General features: G+C 37.3%; 1 protein-coding gene across 1 annotated transcript; it reads right to left on the bottom strand.

Moving 5' to 3' along the window:
• Positions 1-3,400: 3,400 nt before the first annotated feature.
• Positions 3,401-10,511, bottom strand: LOC124169750 (calcyclin-binding protein). Its single transcript, XM_046548451.1, has 5 exons — positions 10,200-10,511; positions 9,902-10,103; positions 9,664-9,760; positions 5,291-5,400; positions 3,401-4,026 (listed from the first exon to the last, which is right to left on the bottom strand). Exons 1-5 carry the CDS (start codon positions 10,221-10,223, stop codon positions 3,755-3,757), a joined length of 705 nt encoding a protein of 234 aa, XP_046404407.1. The 5' UTR covers positions 10,224-10,511; the 3' UTR covers positions 3,401-3,754.
• Positions 10,512-10,550: the final 39 nt, after the last annotated feature.

Genomic DNA, 10,550 nt, shown 5'->3' with positions numbered 1-10,550 from the left:
AGTGTCTATGAAGTCGTCCAACATTTCAATTTGTCCATCTGGCAAATTAATTTTTAATAGAAGGGCAAACTTTATAGACTTGACACTTCATGGTGCTGCAAAATTTTGGGTCACTAACACAAAAGCTGTCGTTATTAGGTCAACCCCTTCAACAAGAACTCTTCTAATAAGTACTTCTCCTGGCTCCTGATCGACTTTGTTTCACAGACATGTATCTTTGACAATATTTCTTTGAAGTTATCATACATCATTTAGCTATCTTGGAGATTGAGAAGTTCACATCTTCCCTGCCCAGTTCTGCCATTCCTGCCTCACTTGCAAGTGCTGCTCAACTGCATCATAAATCTCATCAGTGAATCCTTTGAAGGCGCTCTTAACTTCTGGCCACTCACGATTCCAATCACCCCTTCAGCAATCAGCTATTATGGCTTCCCATTTTTGATTGCTGATATAATGTTGTTATTCTTCCAAAATAACCAGAGATATTCATTTTTATCCTAATCAATTGCTGAAATAAGGCTTTCACAATAGTTTTAAATAGCTTGCTTTAAACATAGGTATTACTCCCTCGTCCACAGGTTGTAATATTGAAGTCATATTCGGCATCGAGAACATAACAGTCACAGGAGTTTTGGTGTGAACTAAGTGGTGAGGATGACCAGGTGCATTATCAAGTAAAAATTATGGTTTCGGTTGTAGATCTTTGTTATAACAATAGGTCAAAACACTTGGCCAAAAATAGTTCACAAACCTGTCTAAAAACAAATCTTGAGTCACCCAGCTGCTATAGCTGCTCTTCCAAATGACATCCAAATTCTACCTTGAATATCTGTTCATTATTTGTTGAGTTTTTGAATGATAAATCATAACTGGCTTTCACTTAAAGTCTCCCGAGGCATTAGAACCAAGTAACAATAAGAAACGTCTTTATATGCTTTAAGGAAGTTTTTCTTCCCCAAAAATGAATGAACAAAATTGCATTCTCTTCCAAAACAATCCTGTTTCATCAACAATAAAAACTGGTCGAAGGGGAAAGGAGCCAGTGTCAACCACAGCTTGGAGATCACCAAAAAATGTTGCTGTAGCTGTCATATCAGCACTAGATATAGGTGTCCTATCAGACAGAAAATACCTGCTCGTCATTTAAACATCTGGAACCAACCAGAGCTTCCTCAAAAAGTCTCTGAGCAATAGAGTGGTTTCCTATTATTTTTTTATTGCCTAAATCGAAATATTATTACTCCTGGAGTACGTATTTCACGCTTTTAGATTTTTAAATGATGACATCTATTTTTCGCGATTAAATGAAAAGTGAAAATTTTCAAGCACGCAAAAATGCGACGGCTAAGTATGAATGCCGGGAAAAACTCTGTATGACGTCATTCTGGTTCCCGCTGCTAGCAGGTAGAGTACCCTGCTAGCTGGTAGCGCTTGGCTTAAATAAGGATTATTAATACCTTATCAAGCGAAGAAAACTTTCCGACCTTAGCCAGTTTTAATAGGTGATTATTAAGACATGTTTCCCTGAGCTCTGTGCCTCATGCGTGCATTGGTAATCTCAGACGATGTAAAGCTCCTATTTACTCGTATAGAAACTAGGTCCCTATGACGTCACATGGAGTGGCATCACATGGGCGCCAATCCGACCTTTTTCAAATGAGGATAAAAATTGACCATTGCCATTCGTCTAAACCAGTATTTCTAAAACCAAATAATTTGTATATTATGAATACACAAATAGTGGGTAACGAATCGCAATCAATGCCTTTCGTTTTCTTTGATGAAAACAACTACCCTATTGCCACCTGTGATGGAGGAACATCATTTGATCATTTAAGGTCAATTCAAGTGCATAATTAAAAGTCTTACGATTCTAACCAGCAATGAACTTTGCAAATGCGATGACCGCTTGGCTGAAGTTGGTGTGGCTGATGTCACATATGTTTTAATTTATCATGATTCAGAATAATAGTGCAGTCAATTCAAGTGCATAATTAAAAGTCTTACAATTCTAACCAGCAATGAACTTTGCAAATGCGATGACCGCTTGGCTGAAGTTGGTGTGGCTGATGTCACATGTTTTAATTTATCATGATTCAGAATAATAGTGCAGTCAATTCAAGTGCATAATTAAAAGTCTTACAATTCTAACCAGCAATGAACTTTGCAAATGCGATGACCGCTTGGCTGAAGTTGGTGTGGCTGATGTCACATATGTTTTAATTTATCATGATTCAGAATAATAGTGCAGTCAATTCAAGTGCATAATTAAAAGTCTTACAATTCTAACCAGCAATGAACTTTGCAAATGCGATGACCGCTTGGCTGAAGTTGGTGTGGCTGATGTCACATATGTTTTAATTTATCATGATTCAGAATAATAGTGCACACTGAAAATATCATGAGATTAAACTTATGCACAATATCACTTTGAAGCTCTCAATTTTTGAAAGCATTTGATCACTTTCCATTTCTCTTCTAGGTTTATGCTTTTTCTTGACAACTTCTTTATCTTTTGGTCTGCATTCCTCTTTTCTGCCAAAGTTCATTCAGATTTTACACCATGTGGCACAATCAAAATCAACCTCTATAACTAAAAAATTGTTGCACTGTACTCCAGATAATACCTCTGCAGTAATTACGATGCTATGGAGGGGCCTGAGTAGCAAGGGTCTACAACTGTTCAGAGGAATTGATGCTATTGTGTTTGAGACTCTCTCTCAGACCCCTTGACGTGTTGGTGCTGTACACACCTTGGCCACTGCTCCATTTCTCCCACATGATAACCAATGACCTTAAAGGCTGTAATAAAGACCCTTACATTGGAAGTCAATTTTCCCAGTAATCTAAGACCAAAAATTACATCTCAAGCTGTACTGCTTTCAAAGAATTAATTTCCACCAGCTCCAAACTCAATTAATGATTCAATGTCAATCAGGTAAGGAGGCATGAGATAAATAACTTGTGCAGCAATGAATTTTGGCGAATATATAAAAAAGATTTAAGACAAACAATAATGTAATTCGCACAAACGGAGAGTACTTTCTGGTGTACTTGTGGCGAGTTCACGTTTTATCTGCAGAGGGTTAAGGTTATGTGATTTGACGTGTGAAGTGGTGTTGGAAATTCACATTAACTGCCATGAGATAAAATTCCCCTGAACCAGGAATCAAAACACAGACCTCTGGCTTTCTGGGTCACTGTGCAGACTACTACGCTATCCAGGTTGTTTAATTCCCATGGCAATTTTACCGAGGTGCCACAGTGTTGGAAATTTTTCCCCAAGGAACAAATTTGCAGTTAGTCAAAAATGCACTGATGTAATTATTTAATAAACAAGCTTCGCGAAAGAAAATTTTCAAGCACCTTTTTTCAGTATCTTTAAGAGGAAAAAAGCCTGTTTGCTTTGAAAGACCTTGATTTATTCCTTGGTTTTCTTGGTACAACAGAGTCACCTACCACAAAACTTTTCCACAGAGCATTCTCTAAGCATTATTATGAATAAATTGTCACCTAAATACTCATTAACACATAGAGAATATTACATGACACCTTAGAAGAAATGCTTCATCGATCACTAGCACTTAACGAAACCAAGAACTCTATAAAGTTCACCACTTTCAGCCTTTATAGAGGCTGAAAAAAATAAAGGAAATAGTCACTTCTGTTCCTGATTTCGTTCCTTAAAATCCATTCACACAAAAAAATTAACAAAATGAGTGTGTTAATACCTTTAAGTCTTTACACTTTTAATTCAATCAAATCCTAAATTTGGTCCTCTTCCCCGCATTTGCTGATCCTGCGATTGGGTCCATGCTTGAGCTATGGTCCTCTTCATGTTGTCATCTCCCGTTTCATACATTTGCTTGAGAACATTCATCAAACCATCTGATGGGTCAGCGGCCATACTCTCATCTTCACCACCCAATTTAGGGGTCTTAGATTCATGTTCCCTCTTTTCTACTCCCGTGATATGAGACCATGTCTTGCCAACTGTCTTCTTAGCCAGGAACACAACAACTTTGTCTGCAAAATATATACAATACTCATAAATAACTTGATAGAATGAAAACATCCAGTGATAACATCCCACAATTTTCTGAATCACACGTTCAATCCCACTGCCCCTTTTTCCATCGGTATTTTCCGTCACTCTCTGTTTTTACAACTGTCATTCAATCAAAAGTCAAGTATGATGTTAAAATCGCAGTTAGCAGCCGTGTGTTCCTATTGGCTGAAGGATGGTGCTAGTTATGGTTTCAGCGACAGAGAAAGGAACGTGCCTAATGATGCAAAATGGGATCCCATCTCATGGGTCATTACAGAAAACATTGCGAGAAACAGCCATTTTTTTCCGCCATCTATGGAGCTGTCCCTCCAAAATGATCGCGTGATTCAAGCTTTCCTAAAATCATCTGTGGACTTAATGGCAACCGGAATTTATAAAGCCTTTGTGAAATGCTGCTTTGTTACACTTTCTCAGGAAAAATTAAACAACCAATTTTAAATAAACATAGTTCCAAAAATAAATAATTGTAGCGCCATCATCTTGATTTTCTCTACAATAACTTTCACTGCATCCATTCAACGACATAGAGAATTCGTTAAAAATGGCACAAGATGGTCATGGACAACAATTACTTCCTCTTTGTTTCTTTTGTTTTCTAAAAAGATACAAAAATTATCACTCAAGAGTACATTTTACGTGGGTTTCAAGGGCCATGAAAAGCTGGGTGTTGCATGATCAAAATTGAACCATCATATAATTCCCAAGGCCATCAATCAGCAAAATAAAAGGGTTCTCACAACACAAATAGCCTAATTGTAAGAGGAATATGTAGATGAAGCATAAAAATACACGATAGGTAAAATGAACCCCAGCCATCTTTTTAGGTATAACTCCAAGTTTTAATAAGCAAAAGACCAAGCTATTTGTGAAGAAATATCACTTGCCAAAAATATAAATATATTTTAATTTTTAATCCCAAAATACTTTTATATGAAAAACAGGCTCACATCAGTTACAAGACTTTCTGAAGGCAAACTTTATCCACTTAGTATCAGAAAATGAATACAGTAAACTGTTGACTGCTTTAGTTTTCATAAAGGCCCATATCTGAGTGATAAATGACAAGATATTAGTTTCAAGAAAAACAACGAAGACTGAAAAAAAAATGTTGATAAACCCTTGAGCCCAAAAAATCATTGACCAAAAGATTTACTAATAATGTAGACTTAGATTAAGGCTTTTGGCACACATACACAAGTTGAAATTAAACACATTCATTACCTGTCTTCACTTTCCAGTGACTTTTCTCAGGATTGATTGGCTCCAGCAAATTGATGATCGGCAGTATATAGTTTTTCCCCTCCAAGTTTTTCACATTAAATTCCATTGACCTATAAAAATTGATTCATTCCAAAAGTAAATGAGCAATAAGAACTCAGCAATGCTAGTAATAGTGGTATTTTTTGCTAAGGATTCATTGACAGCTAAGGTTAATTTGCACCATAACAGTCAAGGATAAAAAAAAACAGGCGACATAAATTATTTACTCAAGGTGACAATTATTTTATTTTTCTCTCATATGTGTCATTATCCTTAACAGAATGTATTATATTTCTGTCATACCATCATCTTTTAGGAAATGTGTCATTTTATCAACCTTATTGTACTAAAACAAATCATTCATAAGGATAGCTAAACCTATAAAGATACCGCTTTCCTCTGTTATAGCTATTATAATTCCGCAGTTGAATGTTCATAAAAATTGTAGATATAACGTAAAATCTAGGTAAATAAATAAAGAGTGACAATTGATGGGAGAAAGGTAATGAAGCAGGCGATAATGAACGGCAAAAATAGAATGGATCATTTGTTGTTGACAGCGCAGGAGAGAGAAAAGGGGAGTATGGTTGGAAAAATAGTGGCGTGCGGGTGTGCACGTCGGTGCTCCCAATGTGTTCACCGGGATAACTATTAAAAGTGTTCTAATATCGTTTCAACTGTATCTGTGTTTCAAGGTGAGAAATTAAAACGTTACAGGGTGATTGCTTTTCCTCTCCTTCCTGGTCATTGAATTAGGATAGTTTTTTAAAATCATTTAGGAGAGTATAACTTGTTGATTTCTTTATGCCCTCTCTTGGGAGAACTCTCAGGGATACTGCTTGTCCTTGCAACACAAGGATTTTGTTCTGAGTTGCTCTGTGCTTTTGAAGTTTTAGCCTGATATTGTTTGACCATCAGTTTGCCTAGATACACAAAGGAAGGAAACAAGAGGCTACCCCCTATTGTAAATTTCTTATAAGACTTACAGAAATTCTTATTAATTTTTATTCTTCTTATGTTGGCAATTGATAATTATTTAAGGAATTCTTATAAGATTTTTTGGAAAATTATGTATAACTCTTTCTTAAGTAATGTTCTGCTAATTTTCTGGTGTTTTCAGCATGATATTTGACATAAATGGTTCCAAGAAGCGGATGCTTCTTTTTATGCAACTTGTTAGTATATATATATATCCCTGAGAGCACATGAAAAATTGTAGACTTATAATATCTGTCTATTTCGATTCTACAAGTTACTTAACCAATGGAAGTTCGATGTGGGCCATGAATAAACACGATGTGTACTACGATTGCATACATTGCAGGATACAGTACACATTACAGGATACATCACAGAAACCTTGTTTGGTTGTTAGGTTGCTAGGGATTGGTTTTATATGTTAATCATTCCCTATGTTTTTGTGATACGAGTTGAATGAAATAAGTCGTGTGCTTCTAACAAAAAAGGCATTGACCTCATTAGGTAAGTCTTACAAAACTGGCATTCCTAAAAGCATGTTGCCTAAAAACAGACAGTTTCGTGGAATTTTAAACTTTTCCTCATTTCAGTGTAGGTTTAAGAGTACATACAAATCAGTAGTCCAAAATATTTAAATTCTTGGGTCACTTGGAATATTTCTCTACTGATATATCTACATACTACCCTGCAAGCTGCTTAACTCGGCATGTGTAGACATGGTATGCTATGACACTAGCCATTTTAAAAAAAGGAAATTGTGTATGAAGTTCTGCCTACCATTTATTTAAGCCCTATATTGGTCAGGGATGGAATGAATTCCAACAACAATCCCTTTGAAAAAATATCTCTCTTAATTTATTATTTCTGTCAGACCTGGAAATACGGTGAGTCTCTAATATGTTATCCTCAGAGTCGCTCTGAAAGATTACTTAATTACTCAAGCAATCTAGGCCTAGCACATAGCTTCTGAATCTCAAGCAACTCCCAGCCTAATTCTTTTAAAATCCATGTAACACTGTCAGTATCATTTTTCGATGAATCATACAGCTTTCCTTTGTATTCTATTAATTTCAAGGATTAAATCTTTCTATGCCCAATGCCAGTGGCTTAGCCAGGAGGGGGTACAGGGGACACATTCCTTCACCTCCCCAAACCAATTAATTGTTATCTAATTTTTGCAAAATATATTTTATAGCTATATTATGTGATTAAGATGCTCACATTTTTCCACACAGTGAGATTCCAACCTCCCCCCCCCCCACAGCACATCGTTCCAGCCCTGCCTGCTGCACAAACAAGGTTTGGCCAGACGAGTGTAAATTAGCACCTTTTCTGTTAAGCACATTTACTTTTTCATCCCACAAGACACTAAATGAATCCTGGCTTAATTAAAAGAAGACTGGGACTATCCACAGTGATAACTTAACGGAGTCACCTGCAATGCACAAATTATGCGAAAAATCATCTTGACCAGGATTTGAACCTGAATCTCCCAATTTCCAGTCGAGTACTTTAGCAGTTACGCAACCGAGGAATCATTCTCCTCGGCAGAAATTGAGGACTATGTATATAAGGTGGTGGTGCACAATTTGGACTGCTTGTCGCATCAAATGCTCAACGGTCCATACCACCTTGTCTGGTATAGTCTTACATTTCCACAGAGGAGAATGAATCCTCAGTAGCTAAACTGGCTGAAGCACTCAACTGGAAATCAGGAGACCCATGTTTGAATCCCAGTCAAGGCGAATGATTTTCTTCAGCCATAAATCTTTCTAATGTGTGCTCAGCACAATGGGTACAAAGTTAACATAACTCCCATGAATATTTCACTTCATTTGCCACTTTTATTTTAACACCATCTACATACATGGAGACAGTCGGACAACCTACCACACGAGCAAACACACAGTCATGGATTTGCTCAGATTAACCCCTGTGGAAATTTGAGGACTATACCGGACAAGATGGTATGGACTGCTGAGCATATTATGTGACTAGCAGTCCAGGTTGTGCGCATGGCACCACAGCCGGAGAGCAAAGCCCGAACTTTGAACACGAGAGGTGTTCGCTCTAGACTTATTTAAGTATACCGGGACTAGCCATGGTGATAACTTTTAGCCTCAGTAGCTTAACTGGCTAAAGCACTCGGCCAGAAATCGAGGGATCCGGGTTCGAATCCCGGTCAAGGCGAATGATTTTTTCCTCCGTAGATTTTGCACACAAGTTGTGCATTGCAGGTGACTCTGTAAAAGTTATCACCGTGGCTAGTCCCGGTATACTTAAGTCCAGAGCGAACACCTCACGTGTTCAAAGTTCGGGCTTTGCTCTCCGGCTGTGGTGCCATGTGCACGACCTGGAATGCTAGTCGCATAATATGCTCAGCAGTCCATACCACCTTGACCAGTATAGTCCACAAATTTCCACAGGGGAGAATGACGCCTCAGTAGCTTAACTGGCTAAAGCACTCGGCCGGAAATCGAGGGATCCGGGCTCGAATCCTAGTCAAGGCGAACGATTTTTCCTCCGTAGATTTTTCGCACAAATTGTGCATTGCGGGTGACTCCGTAAAAGTTATCACCGTGGCTTGTCCCGGTATACTTAAATAAATGCTTACATTAAGATCAAGTCTCTGCAACAGCATTGTCAGAAAATAAATGTATTTCACCGTTTATTAGGGAGCAGAGGTTATTCTGTATTGAGAACAAAAGTGGGCCCATTCCTCTACCTTGTGGTACACCTGATGTCACTTTCACAACAACAGAGCATATTCTACCAAGATTTCAGAAATTCGAGGTCTAGTTTACTCCACTTTCGTTCAACCAGCAAGACAGTAATTTTTACATAAGATTTTAGAAAGCTATTGTTTGAATGCATCCTTAAAATCAAGAGATAATGTATCAATTTATCTTTATGATTCACCTCAAGCAAGCTTTCGCATAATCTGCCCTAAAGAAGATTAGAATGACCATTGGGTTGGAATGATGCTAGGAATTATACATGAGAATTTCGTGAAATGGGGCATTATGGCTGTGAGTATGCCAGGAATATAAATTTTGAGGAGTGTAATGACATAAAGCATGACAGAAAAAAATATTATAAAATATATTTGCAAGCAACGATGACTAATAACCAATAAATTACCAAGCCTTCCGAGAACTTTTAATGGTGAAGATTTCCTTAAGTCTCTAAGGTTCTCTTCTCGAATAGAATCTACATAAAATTTTAGTTATATTTATAACGCTTTTTTACTTCGACAACAATGCCTGGCAATATACAGGACACAACCAATTTTTCAGACCACCTGCTGCCTCCAATTCTAGTAATGACATTCATGCTAACGTAGAAAAAAGGCTCACCTTTCCGTAAACGTACAAAAGACTTGATCGCTAGGAAGATCTTGTACTTTATTCAAAGTAACAAATATTTTCACGTAGTTTTCCGACTGGTCCCACCCTGAAGATAAAGTATAAAATTAATCACAGTAATTTTTCTCTGTCATTTACCATTTACTGGCATCTAAATGTTAAATTGGCTTATAAATTAAGATATAAAATCGACATATCTCTAATAAATTTTAATAAACATGGAACCTACCATAAGTATTTAGTTTTACTTCATAACATTTCGTAGCAGGCATTTTCGATGCTTCGGGGTTATTTTTCAGATCGCTCTCTTGAACTAAAGCTTTGGATAATTCCGTTTCAATTTTCCTAATTTCTAGAGACAAAGCGTCTTTCACTCGATGCCTCTGAGCTGTACATTGAAGTTGCCTCAGCTCCTTCAGATCCTCTCGAAGCTGAAAATGCAACATGAATTACAGTAGTGAAAATCCAAGACAAGAGAAATTATTATCATCGCAATAAAGTCAACGCCACTTAACGAAACAACGTACCTCCTCAGCTTTAGACACAGGCATTTTAAACTTTAAACCACTGAGAATCACAACCGCCAGCCGGTAGTACGATTATTAAGTATAAAGCGTGAAGTGGTGTGCTGAGAGTTGACGAGAAGTTTCTCGAAACAAAAACTCAACTTAGCCACATTAATACAGTGGATGTGATTATTTCAAGACAATTTGTTTTTAAAGGGTTAAAATGAAATCTTACGAATAATCAATACTGGAAGCACTAAAATATTGGCATACAGGTGGGAAAGTAATTCGAGAAGAGAGGCAGGTGAACATCCGCACCGCAGATAGAAACAGAAGCCTGTCAAATTGACAAATGAAGAAAACACTCCGGTA

This window comes from Ischnura elegans, chromosome 12 (genome assembly GCF_921293095.1).
Source record: "Ischnura elegans chromosome 12, ioIscEleg1.1, whole genome shotgun sequence".
Taxonomy (NCBI): domain Eukaryota; kingdom Metazoa; phylum Arthropoda; class Insecta; order Odonata; family Coenagrionidae; genus Ischnura; species Ischnura elegans.
Note: the sequence above shows the minus strand (reverse complement) of the source record. Positions and strands in the feature narration are given on the sequence as shown.